The sequence below is a fragment of the Episyrphus balteatus genome, chromosome 2, assembly GCF_945859705.1.
Source record: "Episyrphus balteatus chromosome 2, idEpiBalt1.1, whole genome shotgun sequence".
NCBI lineage: Eukaryota > Metazoa > Arthropoda > Insecta > Diptera > Syrphidae > Episyrphus > Episyrphus balteatus.
The window spans coordinates 131,405,829-131,423,117 of record NC_079135.1 but is presented as its reverse complement, the minus strand read 5'-3'; the positions used below and the strand labels follow the sequence as shown (position 1 = coordinate 131,423,117).

Here is a 17,289-nt window from a genome sequence, read left to right as displayed (position 1 = left end):
AGAAGATTATTCACCAAAATTCTCTACAACTATGCCATTAAACTTTTTTTTTGTATCGCTATAAATACAAAAGTTATTAAACTTTTTTTTGTTAAAAAATGCTCTTTTTTGTTTGTGTTTTTTTATCTTTACTTTTTTCTTAATTTTTTTTTTTTTACCAAATCTTGAATTTTAAATGATTAGTGAGTATTTTATAGTTTTATGTTGCAAGAGAAAATTCAGGACCTGGATTTTTTTTTATATTTAAGTCTCTTCATTTCGTAAAATAAGGGAATTTTTTAACAAAAAAGTATTAACAACTTTATTAATTATAGCGATACAAAAAAAAAGTTGTATAGCAGAGTTGTAGAAAATTTTAGGGTGAACAATATTTTCTCCGAGGGTTTTTTCATAATTTTGATAAAAAGTGATCAAAACTTTAAAATTGTCATTTTTTTGGTTTTTTTTTTGTTTAATTTTTTGGTTTGTAACTTTTTTAGTATTCACAACATCAAAAAAGTGTTCCTAGCTTAAAAGACGCGAAATTTAATTGCCTACGTTTAACAAAAACTTAAATCCAAGATGATATTCAGCCAATGCTCTATCGGAAGAGCAAAAAAAATTTGGGGGTGGTACAAACTGCTGGGTCAAATTATAAATGCACTGGAATATTTTTTGTTGTTGTATTTTCACGAGAAAACCAAAAAAAATGGTATTCCTTTTTTTATGAGTCTTGTGTTTTCGAAAAAAAAGTTCATAAAAATCAAATTGCGAAATAAAATGTATAATAGCTTCAAAATTTATTTTCGGGCCAGATAGTCAGGTAGCCCAGTCGGAATGTATAAAAAATAAATCTGAAATGGAAAAAAACTAAATTGTGAAATTTTTTTCAAAGAGTGGTAGAGGGGGTCACTGCGATCCCGAAATATTGAATCCAGAAAACCCAGAATCGCCAATATTCAGAAACCACAAAACCCAGAATCCCTAATATCCAAAATCCCGGAAACCCTGAATCCCGAAAAACTGAAATCCCGATTTTACTGTGAGTTATGAAGAATCTATGTAACTGCTGTGGCATCGTACGTCAAAAAATGCATGTGCATCAGGCTTAAATGGTATAGGTAACACTTTTCCGGATGCAAATTTGAGCAGTCTGAGTCCGTTGTCAGTGATGATTTCGAGCAGGTTGTCTCTTCCCACGTCCCACCGCGCCTCTTTGAACCAAAGATGACTTGGGTCATATTTCTCTTCTGTTCAATTCAGAACAAATCGGTTTTTTTTTAAATCAGTATTTAAGACAAAAATTAATTATTGGTGACTCAGTCGTTTATTATTTTTTTTATTGATATAAATTAAAACATTTATTTCTTAAAAATTAGTCAAAAACTTATTATGTATATCATATCGAGTAAATTTCAACTAATACACTTGCCTATTAGGCTGACTAGCAAAAGTAACACGTTGAGGTTCAGCCACAGGCAATTTTTTCTTATCCGTTTGACCAAATATAAACTTTTCCAAAATTAAAATTGGCGATTCAAAAGCTAACGTTGAAATAATTGCAAACGTTGTTGAAATTCCAAACGTACTCCAGAAATGTAGCATCTGTAAATAAATATTTTCAATTAAAAATCAATAAGAAAGGTATTAACTAAAATTTACCGCATCATAATCAGAAAAACGTATCTCAGTTCGTGACATGCCAAAATTAACTCTCAAGACAAACGAATGTATCAGATACAATGAATATGTCAATCTTGCCAATGGCTGTAAAAATGGATGCGATAGAATTCCATTTACCACTCCGCCAAATCCAAAATGACACGCAAATGTTATCCAAGACAATGCAATAGCCCAGGCAACTCGCTTCCATCCCTCGAACATGGCAGCTTCGAAGACAGTTCCATTACCTCGAGTGCTCATCGTGAAATAAGGTCCAAAAACACAAGCCATCATAACAAATGCACTTGCTAGCCAAGCTAGAATTTGGAAAATCTATAAAAAAAAATCGATATAAATCTATGGTAGCTGTGAAAGTGGAGAGAAGTTTAAGCCTACCCTTGACAAGTGGAAGGTCCTTTGACGATTTAGATGCATGAAATATCCCAATCCAAAGCCAACAAGCCATGGAGAGCATCTTGTGTGCATGGGAATGTATGTCTTGAATCATTCCTTAGGATTTTGGAATCTGGAAAATATTCAATTTTTTGAATACAAATGTTGAAAATGAGGGTTTCAGAAGGAACTTACGATCTTAAGTTAGTGTAACCGTTTGTTATAAAAATTGTCATCACACAAGCTATTGACATTAGAGACAGCGCAACCAAAACAGGAATAAACTTTTTACCCCATCTCCAGGTGGCAATCAAAAGGAATGGTGCAAAGATATAAAGTTGGAAATCAATAGCCAAATACCAGGATCTTGAAAAACACTTAAAAAATTAGAAAAAATTAATAGAAATTCAGCCACAAAAAGAATTCAACTTACTTCAGGTTCATGGATGAAATAATTTTGAATATAGAGTAGAATTGGCCACCAATTTTCTGGAGTACAATTATCTGTACCAAGTGTCTTCTCTCTGAATGGGCCTGTATAAATCAGTTCGTTTACACTAAAGGTGTAAAGAAGAGAGGCAGCAACAAGAGGAGTAAGTCGGATATACCGATGGACATACATCATGATTATATTTAATTTTCCATTTCTAAGGAATTAAACAAAAGTTAATAAGGTTTAGAAAAAAAAAAACACTTGACTTAAACTACTCTCTTACGTTTTGTCCATATCACGGAATCCAAGCCAAGCAATTAGAAGGCCACTAATGAAAAAGAAAGAATCAACGGCAACTGTTCCATTTATAAAAATCATAGAATAAAATCCTTTCAACCACTGAAAAATAAAATTAAATAATCCAATATAATATAATAATAATAATTTTAATAATTTTTATTATTTTTGTTATTTTTTTCTTCGTTAAAATTAAATAGTAATTTTGTTTAAATCAATTTTAAAAGCAACTTAAAGTGTTTTTCTTTTAAAACATAGTAGGTTTAAAAAAATATTTGAAGATCAACACGTAACCAGCATTGGACCACTTTTAGTCGTTCTTTTGTATAAGTAATTACACTGGTCGGCAAAAAACAATTTGAATTTACTTCAAATCTGCTTCAAAAAACCATTAGTTACATTAACCACTAAGATTTTGAGATATAAATTTATATTTCAAATATCTTTTAGAAAAAAATAATTTTTAAAATAGAAGAAACATATTTAAGACGATAAAATATGTTTTTTTGAGATTGCATAAGTAGTTTTGGAAAACAAAAATTTAAGAGTGATGTAATTCGACGCCAAAAGTCCCAAAAAAATGAGTTTTTGACTTTTTAATATTCAAATATTTCAAAGACCTGAGGTGCCACTGAAATTTTGATTTCGGATTCGGAATTAGCATATAAAAATCCCTAAAAAGTTTGAGCAAAATCTAAAATGAGACAGCAATTCCGATTGAACGCTTCCATACGGAATGACAGTAAACGGTCCATAAAAACATTTGTAATCGAGAGCGGTGAAATTTTTTTTTTTAACTTTTTTATTTGACCATTTAATAATGTAGCCCTATACTAGTTTTACAGATTCATCGACATTCCCTGGATTCTGAGATTTTACATATTTTATGCTCAATCTGACTCAACTATTAACTGTTTTCTAAATTTGTGTGCTGAGTAAATCATACATCATAACGTTAGGGAATGTAAAGCAAATCCTATATCATAAAAATATCAGTAGTACAAAATTGTTAAAAAAAAACAAAAAAAAAATATTCCACATACGCCACAGTGACCGTTCGAATTTATTTTAAAAAAAAGTGGGATATTCGTTAACATTTACAGTGCTACCCAAATTAATGTAGGAATGGGTTAACGTAACTGTTAAATATTGGAAAAAAGCCTGAGTCACGTTTCATGAGTAGAAAAAAAGGATTTTAAAAAAGTTGGTATTGGAATTGAAGAATTATGATCCTAAGTGGAAAAAGGATAAATAGCAAGAATTGTTTTGGAACGCACAAAACAACAACTAGAAGTCACACCAAGCATCCTGAGGATCATACTAGAGCAGTGCGTTGAAATTCGATCAACAATTTACCTGTTGCTCGCTCTTTGTCCTCCTAGAGACTACCAGTAAGTAAAAATATTACTACACGGAGAAAACAGACCACATAGAATTAAGCGAATCACACCTTAATTTAATCGGATTTCTGCATTTTTTTTTGTTACGATGACTTTCACCTTAAATTAAGGTGACAAGTCACATTAATTTTTTGAATGCGCAAATTAAAAAAAAAAAAAAAAACTGACAGCCACCGGGGATCGAACCTACAACTGTTGGGTTGCTAGGCCAGTGCCTTACCACTGTGCTATCTCACTGTTAGAAATGAGTAGGTATGATAAACTCCAAGTAAAGCTAAATTGTGCCTATAATTTTAAAATTTTTATTTTTTGGTAGGTTTTTTTTAAGATGAATATTCACATTAAAATAGAATGAAGTTCACATTAAATTTAAGTGAGTTTAAGTGGACTCACCTTATTTTAAGCGGATATCACCTTATTTTAAGGTGACACTTTTTTCTCCGTATACACTTCAAAGCTTTGACTCTCTGGCGTAAAAATTACGTCAAAGTCTTTTCCTAGGGTGTCATGTTGTCAATGTTGTCAACACCTTGATTGGTTCGATGACACTTGCGCTGACTCACCATTTTAACGTTGACATTGACGAGATGTTGACAATAAGTGGCAGAGCTATTTATGGTTTTGGCCCTATGAACATCCTATGCCCACGAAAAAATGTGTCGCATGCATCATTGTAACGAAGCTATTAAATGTGGAATACTTTAGTCATGGTAATTTTAGCCCTTAAGGACCAGTTGGTAACAAAAAAGATATATCACGACCTTTTAGTTTTTTAAAAGTTCTCTGTAAGCTAAATGGTTTCCAAAATATTTTCCTTCAAATATCATCAAATTTGTCAAAGTTGAATAGTTTTTGAAAATTGACATACCTTCATATTTTGTAAACATTGATTGGTTATACATTAATCGCTAAAAACAACATTTTTAACAAGTTAGATAAGTTTAACGTTTAATATTAAACGCCGTCATGATTCGCTTATGAACTTTGTCAAAGTGGAATTTTAAGTGATATCAACACTGCTCTTGGAATCACGGAAAATGCACAATAAAAAAATGGACAGTAAAAAGTAAGTAAAAAACGAGTAAAAGCTCTCCAATTTTTTCCTAGAGCTGCGTACTGAAAAACGAAAAGCAAAAGGAAATTTTTCGTTCAAGATTTTGTTATTCAAAAAGTAAATTTTCATAACAGAACGCCGCAAAAGAAGTATAACTTCAAAACACTTTATAGAAGCCATTACTTGCATTTTTCCAAAAGTAGAGTAGTAGCTTTGGGTAATGTTCAATCGACTTGATTTGTTTTGTGAACTGATGCCCTATTTATTTTTGTCCTTTTGGGGCGAACAAGAATATTAAACAAAAAGTTGCGTATACGCCCAAGTGGACCAAGGAAACTATTATTTTAATTCAGTCTTATGTAGAACGCAGGAATATCGATGCTTCAGTACTCATAATTTTCAGAACGAGACCAATGAATAAATAAATGAAATCTATCATTAGTTTGAGAATTGATAACCAGAGTAATAGAATATTGATCGATTTTTTCTTTTGAGACTCTTACTGATACTTACCGGAATACTATCCAATACATTGATGGCTGGAATCATTTGTAATGTCATATATGTATGACATGACATTATCCATGCCATTGAAAATACACGAATTCCATTAAGGCAACTTATCACATTTGGCGAGCTTTTTGTATTGATAACAAATAATTTTCTGCCATTTGTTATGACAGAAAATGCCAATAGAACCGGAACAGGAGTCTCTGGAAGAATTAAAAATTAAGAAAGAATTTTCAAAAGTCCTTATTTTTTTAACATCTTTGAACTTACTATTAAAGAAATTCATGAAAAATTCATACACCGAACTCAAAAGCATAAGAACTCCAAAAATCCCAAAAATAATTCTGAAAATAACATAAAAACATTTTTAAGCATTTTTTTTTTCAAAAACTATAAGAATTATTTATAGACTTACACTCCAATATAATGAACTGGTTTGTATGGTGGAGGTTTTCCATCTGTACACCAATGTACATTAATGCCTGAGAAGGCTTCTTGCAAACCATATTCGGCAAGAGCAATTTTAAAAACTGTTGTCACAAAATCAGCACTGCAACTATCTGGAACGCATATTCCAATATTCAATTCCAATTCAGACAAACTTGCTCTTGATTGTATAACCGGTCCATCGTTGAAAACTGGAATACTTTCAGACTGTCCTAATATGTTTTTCAAAGGAATTTGTGCAAAACAAAACTGTCCATTGACATTATCGGGCAGTTTATTGAATTTAACTGATGTCTTGACGCATTGATCAAAGTTTCCAATATCATAGACGTTGCCTACTAAAATTCCAGATGGGAATTTCCCCCATGAATCAAAAACTGTGAATAATAAACAAAAGTAAATTTTTATTTTATGATTTGATAACCAAATAACATTTTTTTTCTTAAGAGCCAATTTTTCAATCTTCTAATAAACAGTCAGTTAACTGTTCGACGAATAAAGTTATTAGGCTCATAAACAATCAGATAAAAACATTGAATTTTTCAATCAAGAATAATTTATTCTACAGAATAACAAAAAAAATTGTCAAATTCAAAAATATTTAAAATTAAACGTCATTTTTATTCATGATTGTTTTTGTTTTCTTGTGTTCCACTGTATTTTTTTCAAAATTCTTTCAAAACAGCTTTGACAACTGACACAATATTTTTGTTGAGATTATTCCTTAGAATAATTTTTATTCGTCACTGAAAGAAGCAGATAGTTTTATTCATAGGAATAAGGTATATCTGCTTGTTGAAAAATTGATTTTTTCTCTATCCTTAGGAATAACTACTAACTGACTGTTTAACTGACTATTGAAAAATTGGCCCTAAGAAAAATAATAAAATTATTTAATTTTTTTAATTAACAAGTCTTATCATCTCGTTAAGATTTTCAAGTAGTAAAAAGATTTCAAGTAGATAATGCAAAGTCTTGACTTGGAAGCAATTTTGTAGATAAAAATAGTGGAATAGCTACATATCTATCTTAAGTATTTGGGAACAAACACAAAAAATAAATCAAGATTAAAGTCATAAGGGGTTTTTGAATTGGGTTTTCCAAAAGTCTATTGACCTTTGGGCATTTTTCGTTTAACAAACGTGTAGCAACAAACTGAACAACATTCATTAAATTGCTTTACAGATATTATAATAAATAAAAGGAGCGTGTATGTCATCGATCTATTTTTTGAAGACTGACAGAAATTAACTTAGTTGCTGTTGAGTGCTACTCACTTATCAGCTTCTGTAAATGACACATAGGTTTTTAATCCACCAATTTATTTTGCGTAAGACCACTTCGTTTCATTGGATAAAGGAGGTGCTCGAACACACTTCAAATAGCAGATGGATAGGAACTGACAGTTGAAGTTGGACATCGTTGCACCGAAATATGTGAGCAATCAGCAGCCAGTTCATTGACATGCAAAAGAATATTCGCCTGAGAATCGATCCCTGTGGGACTTCTTGTACAACACGCTTCAAAACTGAACATCTACTACCAGAAAATATTTTTAGTGATCTACCAGACCGAGCAGATTACGATCGTAAATACTATTACTAGTTTTGAAAAAATTAAACAAATAAATTACACGGTGTTACAAAAATGAGGTTTTAAAATATACTTTTGGCAGAGAATAAATATAATAAAACGTCTTGATTCCAATAGAGCAAACAACAGAATAAATATTTTATTGAAAATTATTTTCTTTCAAACAACAAATCAAAACTAAGTTACTTATAAATTTTGATCGCAAGTATAATCCTAACAAGTATTTCAACACCCCCACTCGAACAAAATTTACCTCAAATTTAAACCCATGTTATTGGAACAGAAATTATGTTTTTCGGCAGATACTGGTTTTGTTAAATAATCTGCGACCATTAATTCAGTCCCAATTCCAATGAAAGAGATAATATTCATGTTCTTCTTCTCACGAATAAAATGATGTCGAACATCAATATGTTTGGATCTTGATAGATACTTGCTTGTCGATGCCAGATGAACCGCACTTTGGTTGTCGCAATATATGTTCATGACCGAGTTGTTTTGGTTGAGTTCAGACTCGAGGCCACGAATCCACATTGCTTCTTGAGTTGAGGCGGAAAGTGCCATATATTCAGCTTCTGTTGTGGATAACGCAACAGTTGGTTGATGTTTTGTCGCCCAGAACACGGCACCTCCTTGTAAGATACATACGTAACCTGTGACATATCTTCTTTCGTCACAATCACTTGCCCAGTCTGAATCCGAGTAAATTTTGAACTCAGAATTACCATTTCTTGAAAATTTTAGTTTGGCTGATTTTGTTCCTTTCAGATATCTGAACAATCTCTTCACAGCAGCCCAATGTTCTTTGCCAGAACAGTTATTGAATTTGCTTAATTTGTTGACTGCGAAGCAAATATCCGGTCGAGTACACTGTGCTGCAAACAATAAACTTCCGATTGCTTGCTGATAAGGAATCTTCGCCATTTCTTTTTCTTCTTCTGTAGATTTAGGTGACATCTCTTTTGTCAATTTTATGTTGATGTCCATAGGAGTTGCTACAGGATTTGACTCATCCATGTCAAATTTAATCAGCATCTCAGATATGTATTTTTCTTGATCTAGGTACACTGCATCTTTGTCACGTGTAATCTTCATTCCTAAACAATTCTTCGCGGTTCCCAAAAACTTCATCTTGAACTCTTTCATCAGATTTAGTTTGAGGTTTTCATAGAATGCAGTCTCGTTAGTGAAGATTAAGATATCATCGACATAGATTGCTAAAAACGTCATGGTCTTATTGTTTCGATGGAAGTATATGCAAGGATCCACTTCTGAACGCTTCAATTCAAGTTTTTGGAGGACTCGATCTAGTTTAGTGTTCCAAACTAAACTTGATTGCTTCAGTCCATACACAGCTTTATTGAGTTTCATCACTTGACCTTCTCTTCCCACCGAAAACCCCTTCGGTTTCTCAACATAGATGTCTTCACTTAACTCACCCTGGAGAAAAGCAGTAATAGCATCCATTTGTTGTATTTGCAGATCATACTTCACTGACAATGCTATTAAATATCGTATGGAAGAGTACCTCACGACAGGTGAATAGGTTTCATCATAATCAATACCTTTTTTCTGTGTAAAACCTTTCACCACTAATCGAGCCTTGTATCGTACATCATTTTTTTCGTCAAGCTTCTTCTTGAACACCCATTTGGTCTTGATAATGTTGGCTCCAGCAGGTTTGTCTACACATTTCCAGGTATCGTTTTCTTCAAATGACCTCATTTCACTCTGCATCGCTTCTACCCATTTTTCTTTATCACTTCTGGATAAAGCATCTTCCAAGTCTTCGGAATCTTCCAAGATGTTGACCGTCTCAGCATTGTAAACTGCCCTTGGCAATTTTGAAATTCTTTCACTTCGGCGTGGGAGAGCTGGTTCTTCAGGTTCTGATAGTTGTGGCGTTACTTCAACTATCTGCTCATTACTCACATCAGATTGGATACCAAGCGGTGAAAGATAAACTTCAGTCACTGATGACGTTGTCAAAGATGGATTTTCTTCATTATCCCCCTCATCAAAGCCATAGAATTCTGGATTTGACGAACATGACTCGAAATCATTCTCTATGAGAGGACTTTCTTGGCTCTCGACTGGATTTACCCCCACTACAGCAGTATATATTGGAATCTCACGAGTGTTTTCATTTTGAGTTTTATAGTGAAAGTTATCTTCATGAAAAACTACATCACGGCTGATGAAAACATCCTTCTTTTGTAAGCTGTAGAGACGAAAACCTTTTGAAGTATCTGAATACCCCACAAAGATGCATTTCTCAGATTTTGAATCCAGCTTTCGACGTTTTTGCTTGGGAATGTGAGACATCGCTGTACAACCAAATATTCGAAAAGAACTAACATCTGGTTTGCGATTGCTCCATAACTCTTCTGGAGTTTTTTCAAGTTTTCTATGCGGTGAACGGTTAACAATATAACACGCACAGTTAACTGCTTCAGCCCAAAAAAATTTTGGCATTCTAGCGTCACACAACATAGCTCGTGCCTTTTCTGTAAGTGTTCTGTTCATCCTTTCTGCCAAACCGTTCTGTTCTGGAGTATAGGGAACGGTTGTTTGATGAACAATCCCAGACTTCTTCAACTCTAGTTGCATAGCTTCGTTAACGAATTCTTTACCATTGTCCGTTCTTAAGACCTTAATTCTTGCTTCTTGTTGATTTTCGACTTCGGCTTTGAATTCAAGAAAACAGTTCAACACAGCATCTTTGGACTTCATGAAGTACACGAATACCTTCCGGGTGAAATCATCTATAAAAGTAACATAATATATACTTCCCTTAATAGATTTCGCCTCCATCGGCCCACAGACGTCAGAATGGATTATTTCTAGTACTTTTGATGACCTTGACCCTTCTGATGGAAAGCTATTCCGATGCTGCTTGCCTTCTGCACATGACAAACAAGTCGAAAGAGAATTTTGACTCAAATCAATACCTTTAACCAAGCCTCGTGCAAGTAGCTTCATGTTGTCTTGACCCAAGTGACCAAATCTTCGATGCCAAATATTGTCCAAATCATTTTGCGCAACATAAGCAATCTGATTTGTAGCAATATCCAACTTATAAAGCCCGTTTTCAGAACTACCTTTTGCTATGACTTCTTTTGAAGAATTTATGACACGACATCCATCTTTGTCAAAGACGACAACATTCTCATGATCCACAATCTTCTTTATGGATAGTAAGTTGACTTTCAACTCTGGGACATAAAGAGCATCATGAACAACAACATCACTTCTTCCTTGTGGAGTTAAAACAGGCAACGATATGTCACCCTTACTGATAGCATTCATAGACATGTTATTTGCTGTCTTAATTTGACCTTGAAATGGCTTCAGTTCTTTAAAATAACCAGGATCAGATGTCATATGGTCAGTTGCACCACTGTCAAAACACCATTCATGCTGTTTCGACTCTGCATGAAACGCTGCAAACATTGAGCCACTTTTTGTTGACTTGAAATCTTGACTTTTTAACTTCGATGGACAATCTGAAGCGTAATGTCAAACCCCATCACAGTTAAAGCAACGTGATTTGCCTTTCTTGTCATACTTTGGCTTCATTTTCTTGTGTGAATTCGAGAAACTTCCTCTCTTTGGCACTGTTGGATGATTTTGAATCACACTTAACGTCCTGCAGCAATTTCATTTTGATGGAATCTGCTGTAATTGGCTTTCCACTGCAACCTATGCTCATGATCATTGGCTTATATTCATCAGGAAGACCCTTCAATAATATGCTTCCAACCCATTCTTCATTTACTGCAAATCCTATTTCATTCAACTTCTGTGCAGTCGAAACGATTTGGCTTACATAATCTTCTACGGAGGAACATTCTACCAGGACCACTGAGCATAGTTTTTGAAGCAAACCAATGCGCCTGTCCAAGCCAGAGTCTTGAAAAAGATTTTTCAAAGCTGTCCAAACTTCTTTGGAGGTTTCTGCGTCTCTTACATGGACGTAAAGACTCTTGTCGATGGCCAGAATCATCTTACACCTAGCCGTATTGTCTTTAGCAGCATCCAATGCAACGCCTGCATCAGGTTCTATACATTTCCATGAACCATCAAGTTGTAATTGGGTTTTCATGGCAAAGCTCCATGTTGACCAATTTTCGGAACCAACAAGCTTCTCCATTTGATGGGTTCCCAAATTCTGTTGCAAAGACATTTTTTCTTTTTAAGCAATATATTTTTTCTTTAAATTATATAATTCCTTATTTTGTTATTGGCCTGGGCCCATAACCTTTTGGCAGAGAATAAATAGAATAAAACGTCTTGATTCCAATAGAGCAAACAACAGAATAAATATTTTATTGAAAATTATTTTCTTTCAAACAACAAATCAAAACTAAGTTACTTATAAATTTTGATCGCAAGTATAATCCTAACAAGTATTTCAACATATACGCGGGCGGAGACCTATCAGGTTTTGTAGAGCTAGTCGCACTGAATACGAAACGGTATTTTAAAATCCCCTAACACCCCCAAAATCTGGAGTTACGGGCAAAAAACGGTTTTTTGGACCTTCACCCATTGAAAAAATTCTAGCTTCGACAATTTTTTACCCATTTTCTGATAGAAGATAAATATACCTTTTTAACAATGTATGAAACATGTAACTCGGTTAAACCACTTAGAATTTATAAGATGTCAAAGTTCAAAAATTCAATTTTTTTTGTCATTTGCCCAACTTCGGCATCAATTTAAAGTATATGCTATTTAAAAAATATATTCTAAAACTATATCTATTTCCCAATTGATCGAGGTATTTTGTATGAAAATCACTTCAAAATTGGCTTAGAAAAAAAATTTTTCGATTTCAACCCAGTTACAGAAATTCGAACTTTTAGGTATAGAACAAAAATGTTGTTTCGGCACGTAGTAGGATAACTTGAGCGCCAGGATTTGATGAAGGGTTTTTGTAGAGGAGCTCAATACAAACATTTTTTTCTTTAGGAGGGGGGTCTATCTCCCCCCGTTTAGGTGGGAGGGGCATTTGTCTAAAAAAAAATTATCAAAATAAAAAAAAATTATTTAAAAACAACGGCAACACCTACAGTAATAAATGATACCATTTCCAAAAGGCAAAATTGTGCATTTGATTCTAATTTTTAAATCAATATAATATTACCAATAGTTTTTGAAATAATCGATTTCAAAGTTAAAAATAGGGGAAAAAAAATTTTTAAAACTCATTTTATACTATTTTTGTCCAGACTGTGAACTTTAGTAAATAAATTACTTAAACAGAAAACTGCCTCAATTAAATCCTTATCAAACAGTGAAAACTATATGTTTCCACGTCTTCTAGTTTTTGAGAAAATTGAAAAATAAAAACAAATAAAAACAAAAAATATTTTGAAAAAAGAAAAATCTGATAAAATAATTTTTCAATTTTTCCAAAAACTAGAAGACATAGAAACATATAGTTTTCACGGTTCGATAAGGAATCAATTGAGGTAGTTTTCTGTGTGAGAAATTTTTTTTACCCAACTTATCCTACTACGTGCCGAAACAACATTTTTGTTCATACCTAAAAGTTCGAATTTCTGTATCTGGATTGAAATCGAAAAATTTTTTTTTCTAAGCCAATTTTGAAGTGATTTTCATAAAAAATACCTCGATCAATTGGGAAATAGATATAGTTTTAGAATATATTTTTCAAATAGCATGTTGTTTTGAAAACATATACTTTAAATTGATGGCGAAGTTGGGCAAATGACAAAAAAAATTGAATTTTTGAACTTTGACATCTTATAATTTCTAAGTGGTTTAACCGAGTTACATGTTTCATACATTGTTAAAAAAAGGTATATTTATCTTCTATCAGAAACTGTAAAAAATCGAAAATGGGTAAAAAATTGTCGAAGCTAGAATTTTTTCAATGGGTGAAGGTCCAAAAAACCGTTTTTTTGCCCGTAACTCCAGATTTTGGGGGTGTTAGGGGATTTCAAAATACCGTTTCGTATTCAGTGCGATTAGCTCTACAAAACCTGATAGGTCTCCGCCCGCGTATATTTTGAGTGTTACACCGTGTTATTATATTAAGCCCTGATTTTTCAATCATCAGTTAGACTATCAAACGAATTATGTCAATATAAAAAAAAAATATTCCTAGGAATAAGCTCTAACTGAGGATTATCTGACTAAAAAAAAATCACGAAGGCTTTCCACTTCACAGGGGTTGTATATAAATAAAATACACGACTGGGTCTCACGAACTTGCTCTTAGAGTTCAAGTTGTTTACATTTTTAAGACTTTTTATATAAAAATTTGGCAAATGTAGATATATAAAAAAAATTTTTTAAAAACACATAAAATTCGTTTTTCAAAGCAATAAAACAACTTCTGAAATCAAATTACCCTCCAAAACAAGTATGCAGTTTTATTTGATATACATATTAAGATGCATTTTTAGAAAAAAAATTCTAAATCCTAGAGCCGTTTTTTTTAAAAAATAAAATAAAATTGGTATGCCATTATGTAGAAATCACTAATCAACATCTAAAACCAAAATTTCAAAAAATTCACTGTCCCGTTTTCGAAAATTTGAATGAAAAAAAAAAGTTCAAATTTTTTTTTTTAATCCAAAAATAAATTTAAAAAAAAAATTATTTCTGATTAATATTGAAATTATATAAATACTTTTGTGTAAAAAAAAATCGTTTAAATACAATTAGCAGTTTGGCAAAAAATCAGATTTGAAAAAAGCGGTTCTATGGCTAAGTAATATGATTTTCAAAAAAAAAAATTTTTTCCATCAAAAGATAGTCCTTGTCTTAAAACTAACATTTGAATTTTTTGACAAAATCGTTGGAGCAGTTTTCGAGAAAATTAAACTGTTCCGAAATTAGTATATCACAGGTACCGTTATTTTTGGTGCAAGAAAATTAATTCCAAAAACCCCTCTGAAGAGTCTCCAAAAAATTCTACATATCATGTTTGAAGTCAATCGGTCCATCCGTTTAAGCTGTAACTCCTTATACAGACAGACAAACAGACTGACTGACTGACAGACAGACGGGCTTCCGGGACCCACTTTTTTTTTGTAAGTAAAAATCCATTAGAATTAACTGAGTTTTCTTATTAGAAATTTTATAATTTATTCTTCGACGATCAATTTGCAATAAAATTGATATGGCGCTAATTTTTTTCTTAACTATGTATTGTATAGATTTTATTAGTTAATTTGGTAAATCATCGATTTATATAACTTTGGTATCAGGTTAACTTGTCAATAATTATGTCAGCTTAATTATCGGTTTGTTTTTAAATAAAAATATCAACAATGAATATTTGGGTTTTTTTTTTTTTTTTTTATAGATACGTTAGTCTGGCTGTTAAGAGATTGTTAATTGACAAATTTAATGAAATTCTATACCACAATATATCAGAAGATTAGGCCCACATTTTTTAGAAAACTGAATTAAACCTGGTAGACATGTGTTATGACTGTTTTGATAAGTTTCTTGTATAGCTGCTCTTTTTTCGAAATACCAGATTAAAAGGTTATCTTTCACTGACAACATTTTTGGCCACAACAAGATATTGTTTGGAGAAATTGGTCAATCTAAAGATATCCAATGTGAGTAACTAGTTGGTATTTAAAAAAATTTGAATTTCAAAAAATTTGTTAAAATTATGACTTAAAAAATAAGATACACGTCAAATAAATTTAACAAATTTGAAACAGATCAAACGATCAATTTAATTTGTTTGCTAAGGTTAACGAATTTTATATTGATCACTTCTACAATTTACTCATTACCTATAGGAATTTCGTTCAAAATCATAATTTCTTAATTCGGAATTTATGGAATTTTATAACAATTCCAGCAACAAGTTGAAGAAACTAACTTCCAGATAAACCAACAAAATATGATGAAGAAAGACATATTTTGAGATTGGTCAAAATTTAATTTTAAGCACATAAAAACTCCTTTCAAAAAACTACTCACAAGGTAACACCTCAAGTGTTAAAGGTTCCTTAACAATTTCATACAATCCGCGAGCACATTTTTCAGCATCATAATTTGATCTAGCTTTTATTAGCACATCTGGATTATTGCGAATTTCATTGAAGAAAATTTCTCGCAAAATTTCACTTGAAACAGTAACATTATTCACAATTGTCACTGAATATATTCCATTAATAAATACACAAATAACTAAAAATAGAGCAAAAATTTGTCTAAACATTTTCGCTCTAAAGTTAACATACAAAAATTGACTACAGCAATTTTAAATGAACTGAGCATTATTTTACGGTTACTTGAGATTTTATAATTCATTTTATTGTTAATTGATCAATTTGCAATCAAATGATAAGCCAAATCTGTTTACTGATTGTGTATTAAAGGTTTTATTAGACTGATTTGGTAAAATCATTGTTTTATAACTTTTGATACCAGATTATCTGTCACAATTTATGTTAGTTTTATTATCAGTTTGTTGTTAACTAAAAATATCAACGGTTTTTTTTTTATAAATATGTTATTTTGGTTGTTAATAAGCTTGCTAATTGGCAAATTTTATAAGATTCCCATGATAACATTAGGTACTCTACAAATAAAAGAACCAAAAGTTGAAATTTTTTGAATGGCATGAATAAGACGCTTAGCTCATAGTCCCACTCATATAGCTAGTTCTTATGTTTTTACTGTGGAGCAGAAATAATTATTAGATTAATAATAAAAAAACAGTTAGTAATCGAAAAAATAAAATTTTCCATTTCGCTTCTTTATACTGACACATATTGATGACTTTCCTGCTGATCCTCAAAACTCGAGTTTGCAGTTACACAGTGTAAGGCCAGCTACTTCTTCGCTGTTGTGCTATTGCCTTTAAGTTGAGTTTTTGGAGAACGCGCTAAAAAAGGTTCCTTGAAATCTTTGTTTCTTCGTCCTAAATTTTTCCGAAAACCTATGAGATACCCATGAACCTTTATTTTTTTTAACATTATTGGAAAGCTTATCATTTAACTTTTAAAAATATGCATCAACCATATCTGTATGATTCCAAAAAAAGAAGTTACAACTGTTTAAAGATAACTATGTCAAAATTAAAACTAAGATTACGGTACTTCCCTTACTGGTGGCTGGTGTCGGGAAACGATCTCTCACAGATGTTGTTCTTGCTCCTCTCGATCCATGCAAGCTTCGTACAGTCGTACCATATTACATACACGTTAAGTGAACCACCCAAATGGGTGACGTCAGGTTTTTTCGTTACGAAATTTCTTGATTCGGTCTCCATACCAAGGCCCGCGATCAATACTATGCAATAGCTTAGTAAGGATAGAACAACCTGAGTCATTAGACGAGTTTTTATTCTATCCAAAAAACTCAAAAAGGCTTCTGATGGTATCGGGGAACACACAAATTGAAAAATGCTGATTCAATTTCTTTAACGAAAAAAAAGAGGTTGTCTGTAAAGCCGGTTTACGGACGATGATTTTACGTGATAACGTCGTAAGAAAACAGGTTGTGTGCTTTTAAAATGA

At 32.2% G+C, this 17,289-nt stretch overlaps 1 protein-coding gene across 1 annotated transcript; it reads right to left on the bottom strand.

The window, feature by feature from the left end:
- Positions 1-1,391: 1,391 nt before the first annotated feature.
- Positions 1,392-16,962, bottom strand: LOC129909775 (nose resistant to fluoxetine protein 6-like). The gene is made up of 11 exons (XM_055986845.1): positions 16,910-16,962; positions 15,746-15,891; positions 6,144-6,552; positions 5,999-6,072; positions 5,732-5,931; positions 2,751-2,866; positions 2,468-2,681; positions 2,230-2,411; positions 2,038-2,146; positions 1,642-1,974; positions 1,392-1,584 (listed from the first exon to the last, which is right to left on the bottom strand). Exons 1-11 carry the CDS (start codon positions 16,960-16,962, stop codon positions 1,399-1,401), a joined length of 2,022 nt encoding a protein of 673 aa, XP_055842820.1. The 3' UTR covers positions 1,392-1,398.
- Positions 16,963-17,289: the final 327 nt, after the last annotated feature.

Excerpts from the sequence above, each read along its gene's own strand:
- LOC129909775 (XM_055986845.1), bottom strand. The coding sequence starts at position 16,962 with ATGGTACGACTGTACGAAGCTTGCATGGATCGAGAGGAGCAAGAACAA. Across the intron at positions 6,553-15,745 it reads AACACTTGAGGTGTTACCTT|TTTTTGATTCATGGGGGAAA; the intron begins GTGAGTAGTTTT and ends TATTATTCACAG. Across the intron at positions 2,682-2,750 it reads TTCCGTGATATGGACAAAAC|AAATGGAAAATTAAATATAA; the intron begins GTAAGAGAGTAG and ends TTAATTCCTTAG.